Below are 23795 nucleotides of genomic sequence, written 5' to 3'. Positions count from 1 at the left end.
AGTTACTAGTTCATGATTCATAAAACTCTAGCAGCCTATAGCTGTTTGGCTTGTCTAGTGTAAAACTACTTCATACCCCACCCCTCCTTCCTTACTCAAGAATGGGATTGAATGATGGTATTAATTACACTGCTTATCAAACCCTGCCATGTAATGCCATGTAATGTGCTGTTACTTACATCATGTATACATAACTGTTCTGCCAGGTCTGCCAGCCTCACAGCCAGGGTTTTGGTGATCATACATATTGCCGGCAACAACCCCGTGCCCCCTCCAGGCCATGCTCCAGGAAGCCTCGAGGGAATGTGAGGAAATGTCGCAGTGTATATGGCATGGGTCAACGTGCAAAGTGGTGCAAGTCTTGCCGCTGGAAGAAGGCCTGCCAATGCTTCCTAGATTGCAGTGAAGAGTAACCAAACATGAGCTACCTCGTTCACACACAAGTGACTTCCAGAATTTTTATCTTTTGTACCTTTCAGTGATGCGAGTCTAGGCTTAAGGTAGGGGAAGGGGTTTTCTTGTCTCCCTTTCACCTTGGGCCCAAGAAGCCTTGATGACGATGGACTGTCTGTGGTGGGACAGGCTGAATTCTTTCTACTGCCATACATGTCCCCTTCCATCTTTATTCCATCATGTAGAGACTATGAGGAAGGCTTGTCTGACATACCACTCCATCTGTGCAGTAACTTCAGGTTATTCTTTTCTACAAGAGCAATGGTAGGAGTGAAGTGGTGTGAATCTGTGGGGATGTGAGGATGGATTCTCTAGGAAGAGTTTGGTTCTAGCTGCATGACCACACTAATGTTAGTTCACTTTTTCTGAAGGTCTTCATTTAGAGACAATGGCTACATTGGTTATGCTGGATCTGCAAAAGTCCTTCCAGCTGTTTCTTGCTCTTTTACCAATTTAATGTGGAACCAAAAACAAATGTTCATAGACTATCTCACTAAGGACTGAAATGCATAGTAAAGAGCTTTATGAATGTTTTTAACACATCAGGTTGAGTATTGCAGTTAATCAATTGTGCCTTTTCTATAATTTTAAAAAGTGTGTATGATGTCACGAGTATGTTAACACAGGCAGACTTTGTGTGTACATATGGTTAATTTCATATCAGGTAGAAGTGTTTAAAGTATACCATATGCATAGCACCCCCCTTCCCCCCACTGTTTTAATATTGGTTTTACACAGAGCCACTGCGGTGTGTTCTTATGTTTATGAAATAAACTTTGACTTGCTTTTGCTTTCTAGATAAATAGCTTTAACTAGTAATCGGTTTTTAATTGGAATGTGGCAGCATTGTGTGGTTCACTCACCTTCACTGAACTGTAAGTTATTTTTAAAGACTAATTCTCAAACAGGCTGTGGGATTTTAGAATTATGTTTATGGTAGTTTTGCAAATGCATGTGTGCCAACTTAGCTGTTGTATGTCCCATTGACTAAACATTTTAATAAAACCAGTATTTGTCTTAGGCTTTAAATATTGCATTTTTTTTTTTATTAGATGTATCTCTCAGGAGAAACTCAGAAAGCAAACTTCCATTGTTCTGAGAATATAGTATACCACTTCAATTGAATCCCTCTATCTTATGTAAGTGATTGCTGCACAATTTGGGGGTCGATAGTGTACATACAGTTGGGTACAGGAATATTTGGGGCAAGATTCTATATTTTGGGGTAAAAGCACTTGAAGACAAATGCCCTTTTTTATTTTATTTTAAATAGACCAATACATGAAACGTTGAGCTATATCGTAAGGTCAAGGAATCACAAAGCTGCAGAGAAACTGAGTCTGAATAAATCTACTTGTGTGACAATGTGAATAGTGAAGGATTTCAGCTAGAGAATGTACTGAATAGAGTGGAAGTTGTTTGCCTAGATAGTGGATCCTCAAATTATAAGTGGTACTAAGTCTGCTCACAACTTGACACTTTTACAACAAAGTCATAATCGGTGAAAACTGTACAACACACATCCCTTCACTTATTTATGAAAACCCTGGATAAAGCTATTTATTCATTTAACAGATACTGTCCTCCAAAGCAGCTTACACCAGCTGAATTGCTTGGTTCATACTTCCATTATCAATAACTGCTTGTGCCATGCAGGGTCATGATAGTCCAGAACCTATCCCAAGAGCTTAGGGTAAGTGACTGGGCACACCCTGGCTGTGATGCCAGTCTATTAGTGTATTGCACTTTTTGAACTTCGAACTGCTTTAAAATCAAAAAAACATTTAAAATGACTGAAAATAATTGTGAAGATGACAAATCTATTTGGTGTCCCTTAATGGTTCATCACATAGGCTTGTGCAACATTCTGGCTACTTTGAACTTTATCTTTGAGTGGAATAAAGTTAAAGTAAATGAAGGCGTGACTCGAAAGTTCACAACAGTAAAAAAAAGTACAAAAAAACACGAATTGAATTTTTTTGCCCATGTTTTAGAAAAACACCTTTCAGTCACTGAGGCATTTTCTGTATGAAAATCCACAAAAGGAAATATCAAACTAATTTATTAATACTTTCATGATCAGTTTGTTATATACATATTAGAGTAAACAATTTTCATCCGACAGCAAGAACCACCCTGGTTAGCAAGCAACAGACTACTTACTGATTCAGTAGCACTGGGGCAGAATATTCAGCACATGTAAACTGCATAACACTGATTTATCAGCCTATGGATACTGAGTGATATTGAGCTGATAAATGATTTCAGTCCTTGGTGGAGCATTTATTCCATTTAATATCTGAAATTTCTTTTCATGTTATTTCACCTTGACTACAGGTTTAAAATAAATCTGGCACATTGATCTTTGATAAAATGAGCTATGTCCTGTGTATGCAAGGAATCACATTTTACTTAACGCAGTCGAGTCCTTTTTCTCTACTTGCCATGGTTACCACAAAACAAAGATAACAGTACTATATAATGGTAAAATGGATTGAGCAGGGTGTACATTTGGGCTCAGATATGAAGATCTTTTCTGCATCACCACAAGAGGGCAGGATATTCAACACAGTATTTCCCCCAGGGTCAAGGTGCGAGAAAGCTGTTCAACATTCATGTTCTGATTGCTTATCAAAGCAATGATAAATATCTAGAAAGTGCTATTTCGTGATTCCACAATGAATCAGTCATGCAATGTGTCTGATGGATTTTTCAGACAAAAGTATCATTATGTGACATGTAAGAACAAGTGCGGTGTTCTCAAAATGGTTTTATTACACATTCAGGTATGTAATTATTAACAAAATGGACAAGGACTTGTTGCATTGACTCGTTGTGACACTTTCAAAATGCTTTTCTTGAGTTCCGTCTGAAGATATATTTTATGCATTGATTTGCCCGTTCCTGCTTGTATTTCCAGTGATTATACAGTGAAAAAAGGTATTACACACTTATTTGCTTTTTAAATCTGCATTTGTAGTTTTTATTATCCATGTGGGTGTGGTGGTGATTGTTGCTACGGCTGTGAGTGTTGAGGTAAGTGGGGGATGGGTGGTCAGGTTGGGCCTTACATCTCGTTCTGTCGGGTGACATCGGTGGTCAGGGTGCTCATGCCCAGGTACTGCCTGAGGAACTCGCTGAAGCGCTTCTGGTTGTGCCACTTGCGAGCAGACTTGCGGATCCCTATGAATCCCCCATAGCGCTTCTGCAGTGGCCGTCCGGGACCCATCAGCTTCCTGTAGCCGTACTTGCCTTTCAGGAACCCTCCGAAGCGTTTGGACAGGCTGATCCCGGCACCGTCAGACTCCCCATCGGCTACTTTGTCCTCTTCATCCCAGTCCTCGGTGTCGCCCTCCTCCGGTGACTCCAGTTCCACGTCTCCTTCCCTCCCTGAGACCGATCTGTCAGCACCAAGGGCTCGTGCCACGTGGTGGAAACGCTGTAGGGCTTCAGAGAACAGTTGTTCTCCTTCCTCCAAATCCACAGGTGACAAGGCAGGCAGCTGATCCACCCCCTTCTTCAGAACCGCTCCTTCTGCGGACAAGGAGCGCAAGCGGGAAAGATCTCTGAACTGGCGGCAGAGATCCCAAGTGAGGGCTGGAGAGGCTTTTTCCTTGCACTCAATGAGACAAACCTGCAGAGCATAGAGAGCAGCATACAGTGGAGCACTGAAAAGAAGTACACACTGCAAGTACAGGCCCACATTTTACATTTAGCCAATAGTTCTCTTTAAAGTAGCTTACAATTATTTATATGGGTGGATAATTCTTAGAGAAGCAATTGAGGTTAAGTACTCCGCTCAAGAGTTTTATAGCTAGAGGAGGTATTCAAACTTGCAACCTTTGGATCCAAAGACAGTAGCAGTAACCACTACGCTACCAGCTGCTGCTAGTTTTCAATTCTTAGGTTTTTAGTTGGCATACATGAGAATTTTTTTGTGGCAAGACCCTGGAAAAAGTACATCACAAAATGACCTTCTTCATCATCGATCCACCAATTACTACTCGAACCAGGTCCGGCTAGTTCTTGGATTAAATCTGAGGTTTTTTCAAATCATTTTTATTTTCAAAAGCAGAAATCTGAGGTTGGCAATAGAGGGATGCTTAGAAAATGAAAAATAAAACAGAGATAGAAATTTATTCCTGAAACTGTGAGCCAGTAGCGAAACTTGGGAATGGTGGGGATGGTGTGGGTCGCCCATTGGAGAAGGCCTCGAGGGAAGGGTGTGGGGAGGAGCCTGCTGCTTCTGCTGCTGCTCCTGCTTGCGAGTCAGGTTTGTAAATGGCGAAATACCTTAGGGAGAGCCGTATGGGCTCAGTCAGAACTGGCTCCACTGCGTCAGTTACCTGCCACTGTCCCGTTAAACACCTAGAGTACAGCATCCCAAGAGCCACAGCTGCCTGAGGCTGAGTGATTTTGGAATAAATTAACCAGCTCTGCCTTGTGAGCACTTCTAATAATCTTTAAGAAACATGGGCTGGAAAGGGACCAACCATCTGTGTACAATCTGGCAAACTTCTTTGTTCGTTTTTAGTAAGGAGTGTCCTTCTGTCATTGTGATGTCTGAGTTTTAGGTTCTTAATGGCAAGGGGTTGCTGATTGTTCATGGTCACTGAGATTGGAAGTAAAATATGAATTTTTGGTATAAGAAAAACAGTAGCATAAGAATGATAAGAACATTATGGGAACGTGATGTGATACAAGTGGACCGGACTGGGGTTCATGGACCCATCTAAGAAACCTTTAACAAAAATCTGATTATTCCCAACCGTTGTCTTGTTAAATCGCATCCGAAACTTCTTTCTTGATCACGTTCTGGTACCCAGACTATCTACTCGTAAATATTTAGCAAATAAAAGTATTTAAATGCTGTGGTCAACACCTGAAATTCACTCTGTAAACATGTGGGAGACTTAAGTGTTTCAATTTCTCAAGCTTGAAAAACTAACACTTGATTGACATGAATATTCTAATGCATTCTGCAATATCTGGGCACCCTTCTGGAAGTTATTAGAAAGTGCTACATGACCTTACCTGTGATGTATTCATACCTCTTAATTTTGACCATATGCTCTATGTATGTGGTTATATTCACCATTTCTCGGTACACTGTCTCCATCTGTATGCTGTTGTGACCCTGTGCTGTTCATAAATTTAAAAAATAATAAGAAATAATTTATGCTTCTCTGCAATATAGCTTCTTCCAATCAGAATAGTACAGAATAGTTCTGCAGTGTGTTATTGGTAAAGACATGTGACAATGTTAAGAAACCTGTACTGTGTGAGACCAGTCCGAGAGACGGCGGTGGTTATTAGTGAATGCATTTTTATTTGGATTGGAGAAGCTTGTTGCGTGAGCCCTGGTTCTGTGTGAATGTGAGGAATGGGGCCTTACCAGTGCGCTGTAGCTCTGCTCTTCGGGAAGGAGTCGTCCGCAGGAGAGACAGTCCCGTTGGCAGTCACAGCGCCCTGGGACAAAGAGACACAGCAACAACAGGGTCCACAGGGGGATCTCCATGACACACATGTGGACTCGCAGGAGGTGCAGCCTCAGGGGTGGCGGGAGTGCCTAAACATGAAGGAGTGGTGGGGGGTGGGGATATGGAAATGAAAGGTAAAGAGAGAGGAAAAATTTTTAGCCACCTGCCTTGTTGATGTTATTATTCGGCATCTTTTGACTTACAATACAACTTGTTATATAACCCAATTTTTGTGTTGTTCAATAATTCATATCCCTAGTGCTGAAATTCACTAAGCAGATTTCTGTTCATCTGGATCACCATAACAGCGTGAAATGTGTAATGTAGTTGTACTTAAATCACAGTAAATAACTGAATAAAAGAATTAAACCCTGAGTCTTATAACCTGTGATTATATGCTTTTATTATTGCAATATAATTATTAATCATTATTGTCCCTGCAGCTCAAAAGGCAGAATGTTTGAACTGGAGCCCCTGTAATAAGATCCTCGGTTTACACAAAAAAAAAAATCTTTTTTAACATCACAATAAATTTTGCTTATACATGTACGCCACTTGAGTTGACTTCGGCTTAATGTCTGTTGAAGCCTTGTTTGTAGATAACTACACTGACAAACAGGTCCTTTGTAAAATTATAGAGTGTGTTTCACTGATGAATGGATGAGTGACCCATTGTAAGTAGTGTATCCTGCAGTGTAAGTCACCTTGGTGAATAAGGTGTGTGGGCTCATAACACTACGTAGAGTTCGAAGTCACTTTGGAGAAAAGCATCTGCTAAAGAAATGAATGTAAAATGTAAATGCACAGTTACATTTAGATTGTGTATTATTAGCACAAACACCTCTGAATATTTACAGTCATGTATCAAGGTCCCACTAAGTGTTATTAACAGGGCGTGCAAATAAAAACGTGTCAAGAATGTTAAGGCCCGGCACCCATCCATCGATCACAACTCGGCTGTCTTGCGTTTTTGCTCTTTTTTGGCCCCCCTCACGGAGCGTGACTTTACTATTCAAAATACAGCATCTGTTTTCTGTGAAGAGCTTGAATTTCGACTTCATTAGCAAGCCTCGGTGTCTGCCAAAGTGACGTGAGAATTACAGCCTCAATGAGGAGGAAATGAAAACGGGGGTGAGGAGGAGGGGTTCTGCAGGGGTTGGGGGAGTGCAGTGTTCTGGGGTCGCCAAGAGAGGAGTCACATCAGGGCAATTTAGTCACCGAGTAGATAAAAGGCACAACTACACGAAGCCAGCATGGCGAAACCCAAAGATTCCTAATCTTTCCATCTGCTTCTGTTCAGTGTGGAAATGTTCCTCAAACTGCCCAAGGAGTTTCCCCCGATCCCCTTCTCCTCCTCCCAAGAGAATATGAAAACAATTACATTTTTTGTCCTGCCAAACGGGATTTACACCTTTTGTTGGGTTCTTGATGGACTAAGAGGGCCAAGAAATACTACATTTTGGCATAAATATTTCAATTGTTCGATTGTCATGATCAAAATTCACCTAGTGGACGTAACACGATGTATTATGATGAAAAATAGAAAACATCAATTAACTTTAGTCTTTTCTATACCACTGTAAAAGAAACATAAAAAAACACTCATTAACATTATCTTGCACATGAACTTTAAGATCATTCCCAGATGAAGCTTTACGCAACTACTCCTATAATGTAATGTCAGTGTTTAAAAAAATCAATATCTAGGAAGGTGATCAGGAATCGTGGATATTTTGATCAAGTTCAATGCAGGTACTTATGTGATGAACGTTGGTTCATATTGTGGAAAAAAACAAACTAATTGTACTTAAAAATCATATCTGCAGCTATGTCTCTTTCTCTTAATGTAATGCATACATTGTACTTTTGCTGAGATGTACGTCACTTTGGACAAAAGCATCTGTTAAATGAATAAATGTAAATATAAATTTCACACCTACAACTATGTCTCTCATTCTCCTAATGTAATGTACACATTGTATGTTCTATGAGATGTACATCACTTTGGAGAAAAGTCTCTGCTAAACGAATAAATGTAAATGTAAGTCTAAACTGACACCTTGTGCTGTACACAATATGTCCACTGTAATAAGACTGTTTAAAGATCCTCACTGAGAAGGTTATGGTCAGTGAGGAAATCCTTTCTTTACAGGTCATCATTGGCACACATGGTCTCAAGTCTTTATTGTGATAACAGTTTCCAAAATGCACACTTTCAAATGCACATGTTTTGGGATGGAGACCAATCAGACTTGCAGCAATTCGATGGCAACCGCATGTTTAACAAGGCAATAAATTCCTTTTAATCCTTTCAAATCTTTTTAAAAGCTGTTAAAAACATTCATGCAAGGACCAGCTAGTGGTGTAGTGTTTAGAGCAACTCTTTTTGGACCCTAAGGGCACAGTTTCAAATCCCACCTCCATCTGCTGTAGCCTTGAGTAAGAAACTAAAACTGCTCCAGTAAAATTACTCACCCATATAACTGCAAGTTAACTGAAAGAACAGTGTCAGGTAAATGAATAAAAGGCATTTGCTTATGTGGAAATATATTAGGAAAAGCAAATGTTTTGTCTAGCACTTTTGTCTGCATTACAGATGTACAATAAATAATCCAAACTCTATTTCCAGAATTACCATAATTACTGAAACATACTATTATTACTACTTTAATACACATAATGAGATTATACACATCATAACCATTTTACATAATATGAACAAAAAGATCCAACTGTATTTCATAAAATAATAATAGGTGTCCTGGAAAATTTGATCGCTAAGGAGAAGACAAATAATCAGTAGAAGTTAACATAAGATTAAAAGTATAGCAGGATGAATATTCCAACCCGAAGCTTGAACAGTCCTCAAAAGTATCCTTTTCCAGCTGCCAGTTAATGTATTCATGCACTTTCGTTTCTTCACATAAAAAAAAGAAGGCTGTTGCCATCTTAACCAGTCTCAGAAGAGAAATGAACGGAACTCTGCCTAATCTAGCGTCGTGCTTACGTCAAGATGGTCTTTTCAAAAATGCAATTCTTGACAGAGAAGCCATGGGGGAGGGCCGCTTAGGTGAATCACAAGTTTTCTGCCATCTTAAGCCCCCTAAGGGAATGTATCCATTTCCCAAAGCTCTACCTTTGCCTAACTCAACAGTTTCCAGGAAGAAACATCGATCGATGAATAAATAAATAAGGGTAACAGACCTTCCCAGAGAGTCAACACTGACCTGGATGTAAGTGTCCCAATATTCCGTGCTAACCAGGTCAGCTTGTTTGTTTTCAGGTCATTTACCTTTTTTCCTTCATCTGTCTCAAGTATTCTTTATATATTCATATGTATATAGCTGGTCTCCCTTAGACATTTCATATTTTGTGCAGAGTGTGGGCTGGAAACTGCACAGGTAGATGTTTGGAGCAGCGGATGGAGTGTGTTTCATTGGTTGATCTCCACCCCACCCTTCTTCTCAAATCCGATTGGTCACTGGTGGTGCGAAGGACACCCCCCAACCTCACAGCTTACTCTGCTCGCATCTTTGGGGACCACATCACACTTACCTTAATTGTTGTGAATTACCGGTGAGCCCCCACTCTGCCTTTGTTAACAACCCCTACCTGCGTAATCTCTAATTCTTAGTTACATCCCTCAGACGCAATAGCTGGACGAATTATGAAGTCTCTCATTGCAAAATCATGAAGCCCTTTCCAGAATTTTATTGTACAGCGTCCAAAGACACGACGAGAGTGTTGTTTTTTTTTGTCCCACTGGATATGGTATGAAGATGAGAGAGCATTATCGCTTCACATATTGATTTAACATTCTATCCTTGAAATGAAAGCCTTATTGTCACACAGGAGGACGCTGCATCCCATCTTCTCAAAAATAATAATTTCCTGTACATTGAACTCCTGCCAGATAAAATAAGACACAAAAAACCTCTGGTGATTTGAAGCATATCGGCACTTTTACAATAATCCAGCTTGGCTATTGTATGAAGACACACTTCTTTTTAAAATATATACATCATTCTGGCTTTTGTTGACTTCTTTCTAAATTAACATAAATGTACAACATAAAAAGTGTGTTAAAATGCAATTAACCTTAATTTCATTAGTAGGTAAAAAAATTACAGTTCAAATTAAAGCTCTCAATTGTTGTATTCCATACCTCTCATATGTTGTAAATGTCATAAATGTATTTTTTATAAATGTTATGTAGGAGGTACAGACTAAAAGGTGTAAACTGAAATTATGAGCAAGTTAGTAACTTAAATTCATATTCATGAAACTAAATACCGTTCCATGATTTATTATTATTTTAGTATTACCTCTTTGGTTGGTTGGTTCCGTTATTTTTACGTCTGATAATTCTCAATGATGACCATGAGAGAATGTCCATGGCACATCAGCAGTGCATCTTATTTATCAGACAGAACTACTGAAAGTACAAAGCTGAGCGCATGACATCTGGCATTATCGATCCTATGGATTAATTTGCTTTGTGCCAAAGAGCAGCAGTTTAGCTGTGGCCCACATGGTCACAACACTTGTGGCTATTTGTATTTTCAGTTTCTATTCTGATAACAAATATAGAGATGAAATCCCGCTCCAGAAGGGCAAAGCTCGTTATTTTCCACCACTAAGGAATTCCCAGTCACAATTCATTGTATAGATACCCAGTCCTGGAGTTTGATGGCTAATGGTTAAATTCTCTCTAGGGGCAGCTGGTAGGATTGTGGTTAGAGCTGCTGCCTTTGGACCCAGAAGGTTGCAGGTTCAAATTCCACTTAGTGCCATTGTACCCTTTAGCAAGGTGTTTACCCAAAGTGCTCCAGTAAAAAATTACTCTGCTGTACAGATGGGTAAACAATTGTAAGCTGTTTTGGAGAAAAGTGTCAAATTAATGTATGTAAATGAATCCAACTTTGCGTCATCTGCTAATTTCCCTCTCTCAACCAGTGCAGAACTAAGCTGTATCCAAAGAAAAAATCCAGCTTCGTGAATTGCTGTAGCAAGTTGAAAATGCCAAAGCATTTAAAAACCGCAACTGCCGTAGAGGCTTTTCAAAGCTAGAGACGATTAGAGAGCGCAAGAAAAGTTGACGTGAAGAATGCAAATGAAAAATTTCAGTTTTACAGGCGCTCACTCTGCTCCATGATACAGAATGACTTTATGAACTGACTGCTGTGCCACACATGTTTGGAAAAAAATATCTTAAAGAAAAGTTGTTCTAAAAAAACCTTATGAATGCCTTGGTAAGTTTTAATGTTTGTACTATGACATTTCCAGTCTGTTTTATTTCAAGTCAAAAGTCACAAAAAATCTTTTTTTTTTTTTTTCCCTGCAGACATACATGAATGGTCTTTTCATACTGATTCTAAGTGGGGTGTATTGTCTCAGTTCCACTCTCTCTCGCAGCAGTTAGCGCTGCACAAAAACAAACCTTTAACACCTTCGGAACTGCAGGACCTTCGAGAGGAAATGAGTCGGCTTGCACGCCTGTCTCAACATCCGCGGATAAAAGCAAAAACATTTCACACAGTCCTAGAAGCGTCAGAAGCGCTCATCGCTGCTAAGCAGAATATGAAGCGAAACTGCCAAGTGTAAAAACTAAACACCACGAGTCTATGTGCTCGATCCAGAAAGACAGCGATACAGAGTTCAGCTGCACTGCTGAAGAGGTTCTGGCTCTTCTAGGAGTCAAGGCTCTTTCACTCATTCTCTGCGGTCCCCGAAGGATGGTTCTCTTGCAGTCTTGCAGGTATTCGGCTGATAAGGCGATATGAAATTACGCCCCAGAGGTTACCGCTCTGTTTAAAGCTTAACCGATAGAGCCTAAAAGGATTAGAAAAGGGTTTCTGCAGCGTCAGAGAAAATGCAGAACCTGAGCAATTAAAGAAGCCCAGTGGTCCGCGGTGTTCATTAAGCTCCGGGCCATCGGGGATACTCCCTCTCCGTCGAAGCTTCTCGTAAAAACAGCGGCTCTGCGCCCGATGCTCCGCAACCCCACGAATGACCACCCCCAGCCTTCCGCCCCACGGTCCCATCAACTTCCAATAAAAGCCGATTAATTAGATGTGAAATAGCTTGTGTTGGGAGCAGCTGGCGCGCAGCACAAAGACACTCCTTTCCCATCGTGGGTCACCTGAGCAGTGCGCCTCTGAGCATCTCCGTGGTCTGAGATGCCTGCGGGGACCGCTCTGCTCATCGTGTTGAGGGCTGCAGCTGTGGAGGGCTCCGGCTCTCGGGGGAGACACTGAACGTGTTGTTTGCGTGGGATTTGTCAAACATCAGCTGAGTAAATAAGTGAGTAAGGGATGACATTTAGGGGCGAAGATGGGAAAGGAGATATACTCCTCTTTCATGTTTCTCTCTGAATTACACTCTGAGTAACACTGTGGCCAACACTGTGAAAACACTGTAAATAACACTGAGTAGCAACGTGAAAGCAGTGTAAATAATGCTGAGAATAACAAAGTGAATGACACTGTAAATAGAACTATGAGTAACACTGAGAATAACAATGTGAATGAAACTGTAAATAACACTAATAATGTGAATAACACTGTGATCAACACTGTAACACCGTGAAAAGCACTGTAAATACTGCAAATAACACTGAGTAACACTGTGAATAACGCTGAAAACACTGTAAATATCAGGCTAACACTGTGAAAAACGCTGTAAATAACGCTGAGTATAGCAGGGAATTGTCTAAAAAAGGTAAATCACAGTTATCACCCCAGTCTTTGGTTATTCTATTAATACAGTTCAATCATGCCCAAATGAAATATATCAGTTTGTAAAATTGGGTTACAAAAGGAAATACGTGCTAAGTACTCTAAAAGTGAAGATTAAAAACTCTGGTTAAATGATAACTGTCATAATGTGGAGCCAAAATATGCAAAACGATAGTGATGTGAAATTAAAAGCGCGTGTCTAAACTGAGAATCGGAGACTCGGAAAAGCTTCGGGTTGAAGAACTTGAAGTATAAGAAATTGCCAAATATCAAAAATATGTTTTGTTGTTTTTCTGTAGGTAAAGGTGAACATTTCAGTGCTCTTTATGGATTAATGCCAAGCTCCCATCCCCCACCCCCCAACCCCCAACCCCCCCCCCCACCACAGCAAGCTGGTGGAAACGATGGAAGTGTCCTACCTGTGTTTGTAGCCGGGAAGTGTGTTCTTCAGGTGTGTGTCGGGAGCTTGTGTCACTTGAGCAGTGTCCTATCCTCAGGCTCAGTACCAGCCTCTAAGTACCAGCTGTCATGCAGGGCTGTCTTCTTATAGTGACCCACCCCCCCCCCCCCACCATCCCCACTCCCCAACCCCACCCCCCCAACCCCCACTATCTGTAATTGTTACTACAGCCCTCACACACAGATAGAGAGACGGAAGGAAGCGAGAGAGAGCGAGGGGGGAGAAAAGAAGGGATGGCGCATTACGCATGATGGCCGTGTGCGTCGTGAACGTGACCCTTTGTGAGCACTGACGTCGTAGTCCTTGCTCACACTGCTGGTGTCACCTTCCTGGAACAGACTAATGACACAGAGCATGTACATCATACACACTGTTACACTTTACAGTAAATGTTAATGTTCTCCTCAGAACACACACACACACACACACACACACACACACACACACACAGATCTCGCTGTCGCTTTGACTCTTTGGCCCCAAGACTGTCAATTGTCAGTTTTAAGCTGTTGGTTCTTGCCATGACCAAAGTGTCTACTGGGAAAAAAGGATGATTCACTTGTTTTTTGCACTACTGTCCCTTGGTGCTCAGAAATCGATACTCCCACTAGAGAAAATTGAATTAATTATTAAAGGCTAAAGGTGTCGTTTTAAACCGTGAACACTAATATGAGCTTATAAATAAATCCGCTGTCTTTTGGTTGATTTTGGAGGGCATGTGGTGGAGTGAGTCCCTAGTGAAGCGGCAGTAAGAATGTTTCCGGCATTAAATACTGAGCAGTTGTTCTTTATCTGCTACAGAGAACACGACAGGAGTGGTCCTGCTGTTCCCGCTATCAGCACTATATGTTCAGAGCCTTCAGAAAGTATTCACTCCCCATTAATTACTGCTTCTGTTGCATGGTCAGATCACTCTGTAGAATAGGATACACAGTGCTGCTTGAAAGCATGTAAACCCCTCTGTGTTGCTTAGTTTTACCATGAAATCATTGTTTCATGTGAAGCAGTCTTTCTCATGTGACATAACAGGTGTATAATGACCAGTTTCATATGTTGCTTTAGAGGAAATCATGTGTGTAGTAGAAACACAGAAGTAGTGCAAGTACTAAAATAAGTGAACCCAAGTTGCACTGGTTAAACCAAGCGGGTAAGTAATATCAGGTGTGTGACTCATATGCTTATTTTGTAAGATTGTTTTAATACTTATTCAAGAATAATTACCATCATAGAGGGTTCACTTACTTTCAAGCAGCACTGCATGAAAACTGGGTTATTTTCTGCTCGTATAAGAAACTCTACAATTTCAAAATGTTTTTTTTTTTAGAAGAAATATTCACCCTTTGTGTTAAAAACCAAAAACTGGGCTGGGTTATCCCGCTTTGTTCAGAGTTCTCATAAAACATGAATGAAGTCAAACTGTGATTTCTGGGACTCCAGGTGTGTACAGTTGCCTGAGTGGAAAATAAATATTATTGACGTCTGTGAGGTCTCCCCAGCTGAAACTCAGATCAGATCTGGTAAATTGTTTTGAAAACTAAAGAATTGATGGTGGAACTTCAAAACATAGTTGCTAAGAGGGAAGAGTTTGGAAAGCATTGCAAAAATGATTTCCCAGGGGCACAGTAAGCCCATTGTAAAAGTATAGAAATTGATGACACAATTCGGACACATCTAAGATCAGCCTTACCAAAGTGAGCAACAGGTCAGTATTCCTTAACGGTCCAGCCAAACCACAGACGTGAATCCCTTTGAAAATGTGGGTTGTGACTTGAAAACTGCTGTTCAACAACTGTCTCTATATCAGCAGACACAAAATATGAAAAAGCTGCAGAACTTTCAGAAGCTTCTGTACGCTTTATGTACTTCTGTGCATCTATACGGCTAATGTAAAAATGAAGCTGCAGAGGGAAAAAAAAAATATCAATTGCAAGAAAAATAAATTTTAATTTTTTGGAGACTCATTGAGACACGTTCATGTCAAAAATGTTTTGGCAAAGTTTTGGGAATTGGTGTCAAACCATCATGAACTAACTCTTACAACTTAATCCTCTTCATCCATGGTGTTGGTGTCTTTATCTTTGTTCAGACTTGGCACTCAATCAAAATAATTTCTCTTTACTAGGATTTTCACACTGAAACTCTCTCTAGGCTGAAATGGATCAACTGATTGCAACAAAACAACTTTACTCACGACCACATACCATATTGAAAACGCCAATAACTTCATCACTTCATTCTTACCCTGTGGGCTCTAATCGTTCTTTTATCTTGGGCTACATTTACACTGCCTGCTAAATACATAGGCATTGATCATTTTTCCATTTTACTCCAGTTTTAACATGTGGTTTGGGGTCATTAAAATGGAAATTGATTATCCTTCACTCTGCATCTGCAAATCTGTTGCTGACTGGCTGTGATGAGTCTCATTATGCACTTAGTTTCATGTGAAGAGCGGAGGGGTCGATTGGAGGAGGTCTTACCACTAATCGGCTCCGGCCAGACTATCTGAACATGTCACCTTTGGAGACCTGAAACACCACTGTGACGACAGTAGGCTTTCACGGATATCAGGCCGTTTCTCAGTTCACCTTACCATACTTCACTCAGCGTGATGGCGTTTCATTACTATCTCAAGTGGTGGGACAACTCGTAAATTACCAAAGCCAATTTCCTTGGTGATTCTCCCACAGTTTAAAACTAAAAAAAAAAAAATCACTTTAAAGTATACCCTTGTTTACCATATCTGCAGAGAATTAAACAATGTCGCCAATATTTTCAGTTTGAGATTGTGTTTTTTGAAATAAATTTGAATTGGAAAGATATTTTGACTGGTTCATTTTTAATCCAGTAACATACCTGGTGGCACAGTAGCACAGTGAGTAGCACAGTGGTGTGAGAGAATGTTGATTCAATCCCTGATGTGTGTGTGTGTGTGTGTGGGTTTCCTCTGGGTGCATCCCACAGTCCAAAGACATGCTGTTCAGGTTCCCCCATAGTGTGTGAGTGACACAGAAAGAGTGTGTTCCACTGATATATGGATGAGTGACCCCTTGTAAGTAGTGAATCTAGCAGTGTAAATCACCTTGGTGAATAAGGTGTGTGGGCTAGTAACCCTACATACTGTAGTATCCATTGTAAGTTGCTTTGGAGAAAAGTGTCTGCTATGTGAATAAATCTAAATATCCAACATCCCCCACTGCCTATCAATGGTTCTGCTGGGGATGAATGTCACTGATGACCTTGCCTGGACCACCAACACTGTGTCATTGACCCAAGTAAGCCCAGCAGTGCCTATACTTCCTGTGGAGGCTGAGGAGGGCTAGTGTGCCACCATACATTATGCACATCTTTTACAGGGGCACCACTGAAAGCAGCCTGACCAGCTGTATCACTGCATCGTATGGGAACTGCAATGTCTCTGATCGCAAAACCATACAGCACATAGTGACTACAGCTAGGGAGATAATTGGTACCCCACACCCCTCCCTACAGGACATCTACTATGCCCCCTGTGCCCACAAAGCCTCCAAAATTGTGGGCAACCCCACACATCCCTCCTGCTGTCTGGGAAGAGATACAGGAGCATACGAGCAGGCTCCACCAGACAGTGCAACATCTTTTTCCCCGAAGCTGTCAAGATCCTGAACTGTCTGTACCACCCATTACATACCAGAATCCTGAACTCTGACCTCTGCACCCACACCCCCACATCCAGAATGACACCAGCCACTTCCAGAAGGTCTGCAGAGATTCTCCTCTCAGGTCCCTGACGGTCTCTGCTGAAACCACACTTAGATTGGTGTCCACCCCAAGTATAGCTGCTGTATTTCTTTGATACAACCCATGTCGACGTACATTAGGTTACACTGCCTCTCTTTTTCATAACAATTATTGCACAAAAAAGCTCACTTTTTTGCACTACCACTTTAAAATCTGTTTACATTTCTATTTATTGAACCGACCACAGCACTGCACTTTATTCCATTGTGTTTTCAGTTTACTAGTTAGTTATTGTGAATTGTACTATAATAGTAACAGTATACATTATATATTTTGTCCTCTATGTCACACTGTGGTCTAGGAAAAAACGTTATTTCACTCTGATCTATGTTCTAAACATATCGTGGAAGCGACAATAAAGTTGACTTTGAAAATGCACGAGATGTTTCTCATTGGGGGGCGTGGTAGCACAGTGGGTTGGCCTGGGTCCTGCTCTCTGGTAGATCTGGGGTTCGAGTCCCGCTTGGGGTGCCTTGCGACGGACCGATGTCCCGTCCTGAGTGTGTCCTCTCCCTCTCCAGCCTTTTGCCTTGTGTTGCCGGGTTAGGCTCCAGCTCCCCGCACCCCCGTATGGGACAAGCGGTTTCAGATGATGTGTGATGTGATGTTTCTCATCATGTCACCAAATTCTTCTGAATGAATATATATTTTAATATGTAGGGTGAAATGATAACATTGTTTCTCAAATATCTGAGTCTCTCATAGTTTCTTGAAGCGGGCTAAATGTGATCCTGGTGGCCAAGCTAGAGACAAGGATACAACCATTTATTTATGAACATTTCTTTTCGCGTACAATTTACAAAAATATCATGGTACATTGCAATTGAGCAGGATGGGGACAGAAGTTAAAACTTGATGAATTGTGTTTTGTGCTTTATGAAGTTTTGAAGTTTGTAGGCTGGGTTGCATATGCCCTCAAGGAAGTGCATTTCTGTTGTTTGGATGTGGAGTCATTTTTCAAGAAACTGTCTCTGCTACCAGTTTGTTCAGTTTGTTCGTTTTGTGTCCAGGAGCTATTTCTGCATTGCTTCTTACCTCCTGCGTTTTTTTCTCATAACAAGCATCAGTATGTTGTTTATGCTTCACTGGCTGCGCAAGGTCCTAAATATTTAATCGTATTTTAAAGGTTAATTAATACAAACACATGGCTTTCTTGAAGATAATAAATTTATCATCACCTTTAATTTTTTTCCTATGATATTTTTGAAGGAAAGGTTTCGCCTCCTTGTTTTTAACTGAATGCCTTCTACATAAATCAATACATCAATGGGAAAAACAATGGAAAAAAGTGTGGAAAACAATGCAATTACAGTGGAACAGAGGGCCTAAACAAGACCCCAAAACACTTAGTTCTATGCATGCATGTGTCTATCTATCTATCTATCTATCTATCTATCTATCTATCTATCTATGTTCTTCTGTCTATTTGACTGTCCATCTGTCTCTCTCTTCATCTATCCACCCTCCCTTCCATCAATTCCAGCAATTTTTATAGCCCTGGAGGGTGATGAAAACCATTGATGCTGACACAGAGTTGGCAGAGCCAACATTGCAGAGTTTTATGTCAGCCCTAAACTAATCAGCTGTGAAGATCTGGCCAAAGGTCATTAATTCTGGACGCCTAATTAATTTAGAAAAGTTGCATGCATCTTATAAGCACAAAGCAGCCTTCAGAGCAATAATCACAGTTTCACAAGTTTAAGGGGGAGAAGCATTGCCATTCTTGTTCTTCTCAACTAAATTCTCTTACTAAGCAATAATTTCCCCCCGGCATGTCAGGAACACGACATTTTTTGATCAGTCAGCTGCTATTTAAATTATGCATGTATTTTATGTCTAACAGTCCTTCACTTAGTTCTGTAAGCTTTGAGTGGTACCTGTACCTTTGTGGTGTTAGGTCTTTCATATAGCTTTGCACCAAAGTGACTGACAGGTGTTGAGGAATGTACAGTTATGTAGCCTTCTATACAGCGGGAGACCCTTTTACTAGAGCAGTTCATGGTATGCTCATGAATTGCTCTGAATACTACAGCAGGAGATGGGATTCAAACCCAGAGTCCTAAAGCTGCCGTGACTCTAACCACTACAGTGCAATTCAAATACTCTTAGCAAATACTTTCCTTCAAATTTAATTTACAAAAATTGACAGTTCCACGACCTAATGTTAATTTCAGAAAAGCACATTATAGTGAAGGTGTTATTCCTGTGCCCAAGAAAAGGCAAAAGTTGATCCTGAAATGAAACTTTAAATCGAACCCCTCCGCATTGCGTCTCTGCTGTGTCAGATGATGAGCTCTTCTTCCCCTGCAAAGAGGGACAATAATTTCATGTAGTACACATTTGTATGATGTGGAGAACAGCAGGGCATTTCACACACACTGGATTTACTTTTATTTCACTCTGCTTTGCTTATGGGGCCTTGTGTGTGTGTGTGTGTGTGTCTGTGTGTGTGTGTGTGTGTGTGTGTGTGTGTGTGTGTGTGTGTGTGTCTGTGTGTTTTCAGCAGGTAACTGGGTGAGGACTAATAGGTACTCATTTACACAGATCACTGAATGCCTTCACGCTGGGCTATGGGGCGGCACAGTAATACAGCTCAGCTAATTCTCCGCCAGAGACCATTAGCATTTCTCCCAATTTAATTCTCCCCTGTGTTATTGCCCATTTTGCAGAGGTTGATTTGAATGGTTAATTTTGAATGAGTGTACGGGAAAAGCGAAAAAACATACAGAGGAATCCAGAGATATGATTTAAAATATGAGGATGGCTCTGAAGAGGTGTTTATAACTATAAATGCATGTATAAAGTCTTATCTGTGGAAAGCTATGCATTACAACTGACAGTCTATACTTTCCTTGTTAGACTGAAAATGTTTCCAAAACAGATATTGTGACATTTATAGTCTTTCCATGCTGTTATTGATAGGTTACAATAGGACCCCTAACAAGATGTGAAGCTGCAACCTTTAGGGTGCTAGACCTTTGCTTTTTTCACTGGGCCCTATGTGAAACCATTTAAAATCTGCCAAAGTTAGATATTACATACTAGATATTACCTACTAAGGTAGAGTAAGTAATATCTAGTATGAAACAGAAATTAAGACAAATGCAAATGGGTACAATAAAAAATTAAACATCACTGGAGAAAATTTTGACTTACCCTGGTACAAAGAAGGGTCAGTCTCATGAACTTTGAACCAAACCTGATGGAGAAAATTTTCTGTTACAGTAATGAGAATTTTAGGCCTTTTCAGTCGCAATGATGGCAGTCATGATGATTTACCAAACATTTTCCTAACATCATCCTAGGCACTTTAATGTCTTTCTAAATGACTAATCATTTTATTTTAAATTTCTGAAGATTTTCAGCAAGATCCTGTTACAGCAATGAAAACCCATTGTGTCATAAGGGTTACAGAAAAAAAAAACAATGACATTTTTAAGGCATGAGAAAGAAAAGACCAGCTCATCTTTTCTTCATCTTTAATCTTAAGTTCTTGGAGAGGTCTGTGGAAGAATCAAACTCTGTTTAAATCTTGTCTGTGACTATGACAGACATTTGAACGAAAGTAATAGTACTGAGAAACGTGTCTGGACACCATAGTTTTACTTAAAATATTTCTATTGTTTGTAGTAAATTGATTAATTTTAACAACATTTATGAATTATTTAATATTTTTAACAAGATTTTAATTTGGCTTATTTAAAAAAGCTTGCTTTCATTAACTGCTTGTCCCGTTAGGGTCATGTAGGTCTGGAGCCTGTCCTTGACTCACTGGGCACAAGGCAATGGGGGAACATTCTGGAAAGGACTAGGGTCTATTGCAGGATGGCCACACACACACTGACTCACTCACCCATTCACAGATTTTTAGCAATTTTCATTTGGCTTGCTGTAAAAAATCTGTTATTAAAAAACTGTATGCATTTGTTCATAGATATTATAAATCTGCATTGCGTTACAGTAGTAAGATTTTTCATAAAAATGTTACAATATGTTTTTTAACATTTATGCTCATCTGTGAAAATATGAACGGTCAAAATACAAATACTGAAAACTGAAAACAAACGTAATGAAACCACCGAAGACATCATTTATCATTGGTTCATTAATATTGACCCTGAAGTATTGGCCCATTTCCAATTTTCTCTATTTTTTGCAGCTTTGAGAGATTAAATATGATCTGATTTTTTTGCCAGTTTTACTATTATATGATTGGAGAATTGCTTGTATGTTATTTCTTTGGCGTGGAACATCATTGCACATGCATTGTTCAGGGCCTCACGTTACATCATTCTGTCCACTACCTGCATGCAGAAATGTCTGCAATTCCTCAGATGTTCTTCCAAGGTTCTCTTTGAACTCATTAATGATTCTACTCCGTGTTTGTGGAGAGATTTTGGTAGGACAACCACTCCTAGTACATTCACCGCTTTTCCAGTCTTATTCCATTTGATGATTATGGCTCTGACCACAGGTCAATTGAGGTTCACAGCCTTAGGAATGACTGCAATCCTGTCTAGACAGATCGGCTTCAGTAATTTTTCTCCAGGTGTCCTCAGAAATTTTCTTTGAACATGACATGATGTGCCTCTATGAATCTCTGTTTTGCCAACTTGACTTTCGCTGGAAAGGGTTTAAGTCGTTAAGAAAATTACTTTGGACATCAGGCTTGACTGTATTCTAACAGCTGATTGTTATGATCCCCTTAATGAGGTTAACTAAAATTAGGGGACAATTACTTTTTCACTCCTATGACTACAGATTTCATTGTGCTTTACACCAAAGAAATTACGTAAACAGTATAAACAACACTAGTATAATTTTTTTCTCTCTCTGACTCCCTTCCCAAACTACCATGACTGACAAAAAATCTCAGATTTATTGTCAAAGAAGCTCCAAAAACATAGAACACTGGGTTCAGGGCAAATACTTTTCCACAGCACTGCGAATCTGAAATAAGAACAGCACAGTGTACACATCGGTAACGACAGCTGTCGTTATACAGATTACCTTCAATACAAACCCGGCATTCAAAATACATGGTAATCACTACTACAGAACAATGTATGAACATACGTTTACATTACATTTATTTCTATATGTTTAGCAGATACTTTTCTCCAACACAACTTAGAACTCAATGTAAACAAAAGTACATTTCACAGACTGGCAGAAAGATGTTATATGAGTCAAGGTATGGTACAGTATACCAGTAAAGCCACATTGTGTCAAATCTAACTCTAATTCAAATGGCCTGTAACATTTATCATGTATTTTTTTCTAAAGGAAATGACCTAAGAAATGATTACATGCAATTAAGAAAAGGGCCAAACCACATTCTGAAACTGCATTAAGCTTTCATAGTCCATCACAGGTATGGGATATTAACTGTAAAAAAAAAAAAACTGTGAATTATGCATAAATTATTTTTTTCAATATTTAAATTAGGTAATTTAAAATACTTACTTTGTCATTTATTAAAGTTGTAATTAAATATTTTATAGTATAAAGTAAAGACTTAAAAATACCTAATTTGCACCATAACCCTGTACCAGACAAGCAGATAACGATGGATAGATGGACGGATTATTAATTTTCATTGTTGATTATATTGATGTGACCTCTAGACTATTGAATATAAATTAATGATACTGATGAATGAATTTACTGAAATTATTGTAGGTGCGGGGGGGTGCAGTGGCGCAGTGGGTTGGACCACAGTCCTGCTCTCTGGTGGGTCTGGGGTTCGAGTCCCGCTTGGGGTGCCTTGCGATGGACTGGCGTCCCGTCCTGGGTGTGTCCCCTCCTCCTCTGGCCTTACGCCCTGTGTTACCAGGTTAGGCTCCGGTTCCCCGTGACCCCGTATGGGACGAGCGGTTCTGAAAATGTGTGTGTGTGTGTGTATTGTAGGTGCACTTTCCATGGAACACTTAGGAAACAATTAGCCTTGCATGGATAAGTTTCATCTTTTGCGTGAGTTTTCATTAGTGCAATACAGCTACTTTCTAGAGCACAAATCCTGTACTCAGGACTGTGTCAAAGACTAATCCATGCAGTATTGACAATCCCCTCTAGAATGTACAAAGTACGTGTACACTCAAGCCTCGTATAACATGGTCTGTATTACAAAAAAAACACTACAACGGCTTTAAAACGCATACTCTTTTTACATAACAAGGTTTCAGCCAGTGTGTGTGTGTGTGTGTGTGTGTGTTTTTGTTCAGTACATGGCATTTCAGCCTGTTACTCAGCCATTTTACTTCCACTATGGGTGGGGAAAAAAAAAATGATATAACTATGCCAGTTGCCTATACTCTTGTGTTACTTCAGCCAGTGGCAGGTTTTTCAAAGGAACAATTCAGTCCCTGTACAACACAGCTTCCGAACAGCTTTCAAGCCACCTGCACACAGGTACAAATTAAAACTATGGGATATATAATCATAAAAAGTATAGACAGTAAAAATGATTAATAAACAAAAGCCAGTTGTTCATAATACGTGATTTATAAACTAGTATATAAAGAAAAACAAGTCGTTCCTTAAGTTTGCAGAGCAATTTCTTTGCACCTTTCAGGCACAACTCATACATAGAACAAACAACCAACCATTATGGAACCAACCAATGTCAACAACAACTTGTCCCAGAGTGGGGTCGCGAGGAGCCAGAGCCTAAGTTTAGCACAAAGCTACATAAACCCAAAGTACACCCATTTCTTACATAAAAGGGTTAATTCTTTGTACGTTCGACTAAATAATATGAAACTGCTTTTATGAAAATACATACTAGTCAATGATAGGCTGGTCAGGGAAAAGAAGACCAATCAGAGAAAAAGTTAGTCTTACATAACTCAAGCAAAAAAAAAAAAAAAACTCAAGCAGGAAGTT

The 23795-nt window shown here is 40.0% G+C and overlaps 1 protein-coding gene across 1 annotated transcript; it reads right to left on the bottom strand.

Annotated features, from left to right (window-relative positions):
• Positions 1 to 3210: 3210 nt before the first annotated feature.
• Positions 3211 to 5971, bottom strand: pnocb (prepronociceptin b). Its single transcript, XM_018735188.2, has 2 exons — positions 5849 to 5971; positions 3211 to 4087 (listed from the first exon to the last, which is right to left on the bottom strand). The coding sequence occupies exons 1-2, from the start codon at positions 5969 to 5971 to the stop codon at positions 3521 to 3523; spliced, it is 690 nt and encodes a 229-aa protein (XP_018590704.1). The 3' UTR covers positions 3211 to 3520.
• Between the last annotated feature and the right edge of the window lie 17824 nt (positions 5972 to 23795).

Source organism: Scleropages formosus, chromosome 1, assembly GCF_900964775.1.
Source record: "Scleropages formosus chromosome 1, fSclFor1.1, whole genome shotgun sequence".
In the NCBI taxonomy this organism is placed as follows: Eukaryota; Metazoa; Chordata; class Actinopteri; order Osteoglossiformes; family Osteoglossidae; genus Scleropages; species Scleropages formosus.
This window is presented reverse-complemented; position numbering and strand designations above follow the sequence as displayed.

Bases quoted from the DNA above. Each gene is read 5' to 3' on its own strand.
- pnocb (XM_018735188.2), bottom strand. From the start codon at position 5,971: ATGGAGATCCCCCTGTGGACCCTGTTGTTGCTGTGTCTCTTTGTCCCA. The intron at 4,088-5,848 runs GTAAGGCCCCAT...TATGCTCTGCAG, and splicing joins AGCAGAGCTACAGCGCACTG to GTTTGTCTCATTGAGTGCAA.